Consider the following 10,836-nt stretch of genomic DNA (forward strand, 5'->3'; position numbering starts at 1 on the left):
ACGTACAGACAGCGCCAATAGTCAGGATCGAACCCGGGTCTGGCGTAGTAAGGCAGTAGCTCTACTACTGTGTCACCATGCCTAACCCGCTGAGTTGCTCCAGCACTCTTGTGTTTCGCTCAAGACTGCATCTGCAGTTCCTTAAGCCTCCTAAAATGTTAACTGTTTCTCTACCCACAGATGCTGTCTGACCTTCCAAACATTTCTGCCATCTTTTATTTTATTTCAGTGCCTGTTTTTTTTTATTTTAACAAAGCACTTCACCCAACTGACAAATAAAACTGAATCAGCTATTATAATCACAGGCTGCCGAGTTTTATTCCTGGGCTGCTCTTCTTCCCCTGGAAAGCGGACCCGCCGAGAGTCTGTTGAGATTTGTGTCATCATGGTTGTGTCCAAATCCTAATGCAATCAAATCCTGTACATCCAAGCCTGTCGCTGGCAGATCACTGATCTACATTGCGGCCGGAAGTCGGATCCAAGGCATTTGCCGCCTTCTTGATGCAAACTCTTGCCCAATAGATGCTGAGGAAAGTTTATAAAACCCCATTGCTTCATGGAGAGAGATTCCTGGAATGGTCCTTTCCCTGGCGAGAGACTCAATGCTATAGGTTGGAGGAAGGAAGGGGAAGACTGTTTTGTGCTCAGTAAAACATAGGGAAGAGAAATACTGCCACGATTTGATTAGTAAGGGTGTCATAGTTTATGGGGAGAAGGCAGGCGAATGGGGTACATTCGCCTGCCTGTGGTCGGAAGGCCCCGACCACGGGTGAACATCTGGGAAGATCGGAGGGGAGGCTGGCTGGACTATGGTGCCTTCCTCACCTTGGTGCCATTGTGTTATGTTGTGTCGTGGACTTTCTGTGTTTGTGCTTTTTTTTAAATTCTATTTTATTTTTAATATTATTTATTATTTATTTATTTTTATGATACTGACTTGTAAAGGGAAATTCATTTCGTTGTCTCTAATTGAGACAATGACAATAAATTTGAATACAATACAATACAATACAATATAGCACCCAAAATTAAAATGGCCGCAACAGACCAGCCTTTTTACCATTTTGGGTATTTTTAAAGATTGATGACAGATTCTTGATTAGTAAAGCCCCCGTTCCACTGAGGCAATTTTTTCGGGTGACTAGGCTGTTTTCACACGGTCGCAGGGTGATGCCTGTATGGTCGTGAGTAGTCTCCTCAAGTCACCTAAAGAGTCGTAATGTTTTTCTGGTCACGGCTCGATCTTGACATTTTCAAAACTTTTCGGCGACTGTGGGCTTGACGTAGCTTGTCTTCTCCTGTCGTAAGTTGTCGCCAGGATGGCGCAGGTAGTCGCCAGGTGACATTGGTTGTTGCCAGTGCTGACTTCGGTGAATTCCATTGAGGACCACCTAAGCCAACCGGCGACTGAACTGTCTTCAGTCATCGCCAACAAGGTCATTGCTTGTCGTAGCTTGAGGTGGACGTAGGTTGACTTCGGTTGTCGCCTGTGTGGTCGTAGGTGGACGTCCTAAGTACGAGGAGACCAAAAGGCACTTCTCCTCGCTCCCGCCTCCACCTACCGCTCTTCCCCCACCCAACCTCCTGCCCAAAGGCCCCCTCCCCCAAACAAGACAATCATAGAGTGAATGCTGTCCTGGATAGAGTGGGTGCAGAGAGAATGTTTCCACTAGTGGGTGAGTCTAGGACCAGAGGCCACAGCATCAGAATAAAAGGACGTACCTTTGGGAAGAAGATGAGGAGGAATTTATTTGGTCAAAGGGTGGTGAATCCGTGGAATTCATTGCCACAGACAGCTGAGGATGTCAAGTCAATGGATATTTTAAGGTGGAGATTGACAGATTCTTGATTACGGGGAGAGGGCATGAGAAGGGATTGAGAGAGAAATATGGATCAGCCATGATTGAATGGCAGAGTAGACTTGATGGGCCGAATGGTCTAATTCCACTCCGAGAACTTACGAGATTTATAGACATTTACTGCACTCATTCGGCCCAAGGCATCTATCTGCATTGGCTAAAAATGAATTGTGGCATTTAATCCCACTATAACGTATGAAAACAAGCTGGCATTGAGTGAACTCGTTGCCCCAAATGCTACATTACCAGGTCAACGTTGAGCAGCCATCTTCTCATGGGTCCTTGTTGGCACTGCTCACGTACCACATCTGATAGAGACCGATCAGGGAAGAGATGGTGCCCATTAACCCGACCAGCCACTCGGGGAAGCGCCCTGCCCACAGTATGCCCCGTGGCATCCAATGCACTGCGTTGGCCAGGTCGCTCAGGTTGCTGATGAGGTTGAGGGTCTCTGCTCGCTTCCGAACCTGGTCCAAGTGCAGCTGCTTCAGTTCTCTAGGACAGGGAAGACATTAGTTATAAATAGTTCAGTCCGGTTTATTGTCAGGTGTGCCGAGGTACAGTGAAAAACTTTTGTTGTACGCAGAATTAAAGGCTGCTCTTTTAGAAAGGAAGTGAGGAGAACCTTATTTAGTCAGAGGGCAGTTAATCTGTGGAACTCATTGCCACAGAAGGCCGTGGAGGCCAATACTCTGGGCAAGAGACTCTGTGCATCTACCCAATCTATTCCTCTGATGATTTTGTACATCTCTATACGATCACCCCTCATATACCTGCACTCCAAGGAGCAGAGTCCCTGCCTGCTCAACCTCTCGCCAAGGCCCTTGAGTCCTGACGACATTCTCTTAAATCTTCTCTGCACCTTTCCAACTTGACAACACCTTTCATACGTCAGGAAATGCTGAATAATCCCAGAGGAAGCGGAAGAGAGGGTTTCAGACACTTATCAGCCTTGCACAGGCAACACTCGAGGAGATAGAGCTCATACACCATCCAAGTCTCCCAGCAACGCGGCCACTTGGTTTAGACTGGATGCCAAAACCACAAAGCATGATATAATCTAGTCAGACGGTTACCAATGAAACTCGCCTCATTGCCGCCACTTGTATTTTTATATTGTCTACTCTCCAGTGCCTGGGGCCCTGAAATTGCACTTGGTCGGAGTTTTGTGGCAATGGTCACAAATGCAGACATGTCCAGCATTTATGGAGTTCTTGGGGCAGTGGAAGGCGAGGCAAGCTGCCAGGGAGACAATGATAGTGCGGCTCAGAGGATCGTCGATGCACTGCTAAAAGTCCTATAGATTCAGACTTTAGAGATACAGCTCGGAAACAGGCCCTTCAGCTCACCGAGTCCGCGCCGACCTGCGATCGCCCCGTACACTAGCGCTATCCAACACTCTAGGGACAATTTATAATTTTTACCAAAGCCAAATAGCCTACAAACCTGCATGTCATTGGAGTGCGGGAGAAACCCTAACCCACACGTACGGGGAAAATGTACAAACACCAAATGTACAAGCAGCACCCATAATTAGGCTTGACTCTGAAATTGTCCCTGGTGTGTAGGATAGTGTTAGTGTACGGGGTGACTGCTGATCGGTGCAGAGTCGGAGGGCTGAAGGACATGTTTCCACGCTGCATCTCTTCAAAAAAACATTCAGAACATACAGATGGAATATATCATGGAAAAATATGAAGGGAGGCACTTCAGCGTATGAAACAGAATACAAAATGTCGATGTTCGAAGGATCCTACATGTCCTTCCACATAAGTCACTGAAAGCTAGCATGCGGATGAGGCAACAATTGTGCTCGCCACAGAAGGAGTGCAATGAAGTTCATCAGACTGGTGTCTGGGATGGTGGGATTTATGGACGAGGAGAGATTGAGTAGACCAGTCAGAATTTACAAGAGAAATACATGATCTCACTGAAACTAATGAAATTCCTACAGGGCTTGTCATGAAGGAGGATGGTTCCTCTGCATGAAGAGGCCTTTACCAAGAGTAACCAGCAAAGGATAAGGGCGAGGTCATTTAGGATTGGAATGAGAAGACATTTCTTTACTTAACTGTCTACCCTGGAGAGACTTAGAGGATCTGTCATTAAGTTCATACAGAAGAGAGACTAATACGTCTTTTGGATAAAGTGAATGAAGGGATGTGGGGAGAGTGCAGGAAAATGGTAGAAGTTCAACCATGATTTTACTGAAGGGGGAAAGCAGGATGCTACTTGGGGACAGAAGGACCTGTAGATGCTGGAATCATGCATAAAACACATGGTGAAGCATCCCAACCCAATGTCACCTATCTGCTCCCTCCACAGATGTTGTCTGACCTGCCGAGTCCCTCCACCTACTTCTTCTATTGCTATGTTGCATTGCCATTCCTTTCCACTGAACCCATCTATACTTCACGCAAGGCCACCAGCATAATCAAGGATCAGTCTCCCTTCAGGTTAGAGGTACAGTCGTTTGAAAACTCATATAGATTCATCTCCAAAATCTGAAACAAAAAGCAGTAAATAATGGAAATACTCAGCAGGGCATCGATGGAGTGGGAAAACAGAACTAATGTTTCACGTCTTGGCTTTTCATTGGAAGCCAGAGAAGCCCATCAACGTGAAATATTAGCCCCGTTTCCCCGCCCGACCCGCTGAGTATTTCCAGCACTTTCTGTTTGTGCTCGTTACTTTCCCCTTTGGTCTCATTTGTAGCATCACAACTCGGCAGGTCAGGCAGCATCCGTGGAGGGAACAGCATCATACATAAAGAGCCACGTTTTCCACCGTACGTACTCTGTTCCAAGGTGATCCCTTCGACCTTGTTTCAATTTTCTCTTTAGCTGTTGCAGAACTCTTAAGGACCTGTTAGTCAAAGAGGGAGGAAAATTAGTTCTTTCAGTCTCTGTTTACTGGTGATTTACTATTACCAAACAAAAAGTTTTAAATACCAGAACCCACAGCTCCCTCTTCTTTACCACTAAATATTTAGAGTGGTGAGAACTATGCAACTGCAAAGACAAGTGAAGCAAGTTAATTAATTGCTTAGAGAGGTCTCAAGTGCCATCTCAGATGAATAGAGTCATAGTGATGAGGCTCTATAAGGCGCTGGTCAGGCCGCATTTGGAATATTGTGAGCTACTTTGGGCACCATATCTGAGGATGTGCTGGCTCTGGAGAGGGTTCAGAGGAGGTTTACAAGAATGATCCCAGGAATGAGTAGGTTAACCTATGACGAGCATTTGTCGGCACTGGGCTTGTACTCACTGGAGTTTAGAAGAATGAGGGGGGGCCTTATTGAAACACAGAATAGTGAAAGGCTTGGACAGAGTGGATGTGGAGTAGATGTTTCCAATAGTGGGAGAGTCTAGGACTAGAGGTCACAGCCTCAGAATTAAAGGACGTTCTCTTTGTGACCGATTGGGAAATCTTGAGTAAGGAAGGAGATGAGGAGAAATTTATTTAGTCAGAGGGTGGTGAATCTGTGGAATTTTCTGCCACAGAAGGCTGTGGAGGCCAAGTCAGTGGATATTTTTAAGGCAGTGATAGATAGATTCTTGATTAGTACGGGTGTCAGAGGTTATGGGAAGAAGGCAGGAGCATGAGGTTGGGAGGGATAGATAGATCAGCCATGATTGAATGGTGGAATAGAAGGGCCAAATGGCCTAAATCTACTCCTATCCCTTATTACCTTACGAGTTCTACAGCACGGAAACAGGCCCACCGGCCCAATTTCCCCATCAGTCACAGAGAGAACGTACAAATTCCACAGACAGCAGCCGAGGTCAGGATCGAACTTGGGTCTCTGGCGCTGTGAGGCAGTAGCTCGTCAAGCTGAGCCACTGTGCTGCTCTCGTGATCTGCATTGCACAGAGGCCAGCCTTGATATTCTCTCTTCCCAAAGAATATCAGTGAATAAAGTGGATTTCATGATAATCTGGCAGCTTCAAGGCCACCATTACGGGAACTACCTTTTCACGCCAGAATTTTAAGTCAATTGAATTTAAGTTTAATTTAATCATCTCCAGCTGCCATGTTGGTAACTGAACTCATGTTCTGGATGAATGGTCCAAATCTCCAGTTTAATTATATATTTAAACTTTAAGGACAGTGGTGAACGGTTTAATTGTAAACTGAGGGGCAATGTTTTCCACACAGAAGGGGGTGGGTATATGGAACAAGCTGCTAGAGGAAGTAGTAGAGGCAGGTACTGTAACAACATTTAAAATAAATTTGGGCAGGAGCATGGATAGGAAACATTTTGAAGGGTATGGGTGAAACGCAGGCAGGTGGGACTAGTATCAATGGGGCATCTTGATCAGCGTGGGCAAGTTGGTCTGCAGGACCTGTCTCCATGCTGTATGACTCAATGGCTGCAGTTGATCGACATTCATAAGTGATGGGAGCAGAATTAGGCCATTCGGCCCATAATATCCTCTACGCCATTCAATCATGGCTGATCTATCTGTCCCTCCTAACCCCATTCTCCTGCCTTCTCCCCACTGGCATTGTACAGTGGCTGCAAACTGACTGCTTCCCCCACCCACCCCACCTGCACATTCTCATTCCAGAACAGCAATGCTCTAAGTGACAGTAGAGGGGAGGGGGTTTTGTAGCGTCAGTCACCGTAGTACTCCCAGCGCCAGTGACACACTCCAGAGCACATTACTAAGAGTCCACCACTTGCTGGAGTGGATGTTGAGGATTTTGTAATCCGCGGCCCAGGCCACGTGCTCACAGGGGTAGTACAGCTGATCCGCCATGTTGGCAACCACGGACAGCCACCGCACCACAGCATCTTCCTCCTAGTACAGGGCAAGAAGAGAAAGGCTAGAATTATTACAGTGGTCACATTTACTTACTGTGCACTGCGGGTCCAATCAAACGACTACTGTCGCCACCCCACAAGGTGCAAGGAGGAAAATGCTGCAATTAATATAGCACATGATACGTAAACGGTCTTTCACATCCTGGGGACAGCCTGACTTGTGAGTTGTAGACATAGCCCAGTCCGTCATACAGACTGGACTGCCCACCACTGACTCCATCTACATTTCACGCTGCCTCGGAAAAGCAGCCAACATGATCAAGATGGCTGCCGTGAAGAGAGAGTGGACGCTGGCGCGCTTTAGCTGCCGCTGCTCTCTCTTCACATTGTGTTTTTGATTTTTTGTTTTTGGACTGAATTCTGTTTTTAATTTGTGTTTCTGTGATGTCTTTATTATTTATTTTAATTCTGATTATATGTTTTTTATTCCTGTTAATCTTTGTCAGGTGTCCTTGAGATGTCTGAAAGGCGCCCAAAAATAAAAATTTATTATTATTATTATTATTATTAAAGACTTGTCCCACACCAGTTCATTCCTTCTCCCTGACCCCGTCCGACCTCCCTGTGTCCCGCCACAACAAGTCAATCGTTCCCACACAGCCTTCTACTTTGGGGATCAGCCCCCCCCCCCTCTTTTGCACACCCCCTCCCCTCCTGCTTTGCCCCTTCCCCCAATGTCACCACTTAGCTCTCCCCCACTCCCCTCCTAGCCCACAGCCCCCACCCCTCCTCCACTCCCCAACAGCCCCCTTCCCTACCCTCTCCCCCACCCTCTCTACCCTCCCTCACCCTCACAGACCCTCTCATCCCCACTCCTTCCTCCCCCATTCGCATTATCTCGCCCCTCTCTCAGCTCCCATTCACTCTCACCCCACCACCACACACACCCCCATTCCCACCCCACACACACACCCCCATCCACCACCACCACCACACCCACACACACACCCCCCACCACACACACACACACACCACCCCACCCACACCCCCCACCACCACACACACACACACACCCCACCACCACCACACACACCCCCACCCACACACATCACACCCCCACAACACACCACACCCCCAACACACACAACACATACCCACCACACAACAACCCCACCTAACCAACACCACACACACACACACCCCACCACCACACACACACCCCACCACCAAACACACACACCCCACCACACACACGCCACCACCACACACACACCCCCACCACCACCACAGCACACAGAGCACCACCCCTACACACACCACACAGCACACCCCCACCCAACACACACACCCCCACACCACACATCAACACCCCCACCACACACACCCCCCCACACACACACACCACCACACACCACACACACACCCCACCCCACACACACCACCACACACACCACCCCCCCCACACACCACCACCACACACCCCCACCCACACCACCACCCACCACACACCCCCTGACCACCACATCAACACACACCCAACCACCACACACACAACACACACCCCACCACCACACACACAAACCCCCACCACACACACACACACACAACCCCACCACCACACACACAACACCTCCACCACCACACACCCCCCACCACCACACACACCACACACACCCCCGACCCACTACACAACACCCCCAGCCATCCATCAGACACCACACAGACACACACAGCCCCACCACCACCCACAGCACACACCCCACCACCACCACCCCACACCCACACACCCCACCACACACTACACACACACCCCCCACCAACCACCACACACCACCCCCACCACACTCACACACACACACCCCCCCCACCACCACACACACACACCCCCACCACCACACACCCACACACATCCCCCCCACCACACCACACCACCCCCCACCACACACACACACACACACCCCCACCACCACCACACACACACCCCCACCACCACAAACACCACACATACACACACACCCCACCACCACCACACACACACACCCCACCACCACACACACACACACACCCACCACCACACAAAAACACACACCCACACCACCACAAACACCCCACCACCACCACACACACACACCCCACCACACACACCCCACCACCACACACACACACACACACCCCACCCCCACACACACACCCCACCACCACACACACACACACCCCCACCACACCACACCCCACCACCACCACACACACACACCCCCACCACACCCACACCCCCACCACCACCACACACACACACCCCCACCACACACACACACACACCCCCCCACCACCACCCACACACACACACCCCCACCACCACATACACCACACATACACACACACCCACACCCCACCACACACACACACACACCCACCACCACATACACCACACATACACACACACCCCACCACCACCACACACACACACCCCACCACCACCACACACACACACACCCACCCACCACACACACACACACCCCCCACACACACACACAGACCCCCCGCCACACAACACACCCCCACCACACACACACACACACCACACACACACACACACACCCCCACCACACACACACACACCCCACCACCACACACACACACACCCCCACACCACACACCCCCACCACCACCACACACACACACCCCCACCACACACACACACACCACCACCCCACTCACACACCACCACCACACACACACACACCCCACCACACATACACACACACCCCACCACCACACACACACACACCCCACCACCACACACACACCCCACCACCACCACACACCCACACCCCCACCCCACACACACACCCCCCCCCCCCACACACACACACACACCCCACCCCACAAACACACACACCCCACCACCACCACACACACACACCCCACCACCACACACACACACACACCCCACCACACATACACACACACCCCACCACCACACACACACACCCCCCAACCACACACACACACACACCCCACCCACACACACACACCCCACCCACACACACACACACCCCCCAACCACACACACACACCCCAACCACACACACACACCCCACCACACACACACACACACACTCCCACCACCACACACACACACACCCCACCACCACACACCACACACACCCCACCACACAGACACACACCCCCACCACACACACACACACCCCACCACCACACACACACACACCCCACCACACACACACACACACCCCACCACCACACACACACACCCCACCACCACACACACACACACACCCCACCACCACACACACACACACACCCCACCACACACACACACCCCCACCACACACACACACAACCCACAACCCCACACTCTCCCACCCAACCACCACACACACACACACCCCACCACCACACACACACACACACCCCACCACCACACACACACACACACCACACACACACACACACACACCCCACCACCACACACACACACACACCCCACCACACACACACACACCCCACCACCACCACACACACACACCCCCACCACACACACACACACGCCACCACCACCATCATAACCCGCTCCCTCTCACCGCGGCGCCCAGGCCGTATCCCCGCGAGTGCAGGAACATGGCGAGATCGTCCAAGAGGCGCAGCGTCGCCCTGCAGTTGCCGAGTTCCTGCGAGAGCCGCAGCAGCGGGTGGTGCAGCCCGGGCCCGCCGCCGCCATCACTGCCTGTCCCCGCCGCCTGCAGGAGGCCACCCAGCAGCCGCGAGCTGTAGCCCAGGGCCCGCAGGAAGCGGTCGCGGCCGCGGTGGGACTCGAGTGCAGCGGCCGCCACCTCCATGTTGGGGCCGGGCCTAGGGGGGCGGGGCGGTGACTGGAGCTGGCACCCAATCCGCGGCCGAGCCGGCCTATGTGACAGGAGCGTCGACCAATGGCGAGGGGGATCCGAGGGCGGGACCAAACACTGCACCCAATCACCAGCCGCGGGGGTCTCTGAGTGACTGAACATCTGACCAATGGCAAGCGACCTAGTGCGGGAGTACCGCCCCCCCTTGTGCTGATCTGACCAATGACGCGGCCGGAGGGCGGGTCTGGAATCTTGCACCCAATCAATGGTCTGTGTGACGGTCGCGTCGACCAATGGCAAGCGGAGGTTCAGGGGCGGGACCAGCCCCGGTACCCAATCAACG

At 51.7% G+C, this 10,836-nt stretch overlaps 1 protein-coding gene across 2 annotated transcripts; it reads right to left on the reverse strand.

Moving 5' to 3' along the window:
• Nucleotides 1-249: 249 nt before the first annotated feature.
• Nucleotides 250-10,550, reverse strand: pex11g (peroxisomal biogenesis factor 11 gamma). 2 transcript variants are annotated; one of them, XM_033046986.1, is made up of 5 exons: nt 10,233-10,550; nt 6,486-6,664; nt 4,656-4,724; nt 2,106-2,354; nt 250-605 (listed from the first exon to the last, which is right to left on the reverse strand). In XM_033046986.1, exons 1-4 carry the CDS (start codon nt 10,485-10,487, stop codon nt 2,132-2,134), a joined length of 726 nt encoding a protein of 241 aa, XP_032902877.1. In that variant the 5' UTR covers nt 10,488-10,550; the 3' UTR covers nt 250-605; nt 2,106-2,131. The 2 variants fall into 2 exon arrangements, with proteins under 2 accessions (XP_032902877.1, XP_032902878.1); XM_033046987.1 differs by lacking the exon at nt 250-605 and adding an exon at nt 1,376-1,510.
• Between the last annotated feature and the right edge of the window lie 286 nt (nt 10,551-10,836).

Source organism: Amblyraja radiata, chromosome 29 (genome assembly GCF_010909765.2).
Source record: "Amblyraja radiata isolate CabotCenter1 chromosome 29, sAmbRad1.1.pri, whole genome shotgun sequence".
Taxonomy (NCBI): domain Eukaryota; kingdom Metazoa; phylum Chordata; class Chondrichthyes; order Rajiformes; family Rajidae; genus Amblyraja; species Amblyraja radiata.

Bases quoted from the DNA above. Each gene is read 5' to 3' on its own strand.
- pex11g (XM_033046986.1), bottom strand. From the start codon at position 10,487: ATGGAGGTGGCGGCCGCTGCACTCGAGTCCCACCGCGGCCGCGACCGC. The intron at 6,665-10,232 runs GTGAGAGGGAGC...GCCCTGTACTAG, and splicing joins GATACGGCCTGGGCGCCGCG to GAGGAAGATGCTGTGGTGCG. The intron at 2,355-4,655 runs GTACGTACGGTG...TCCCTGTCCTAG, and splicing joins AGGGATCACCTTGGAACAGA to AGAACTGAAGCAGCTGCACT.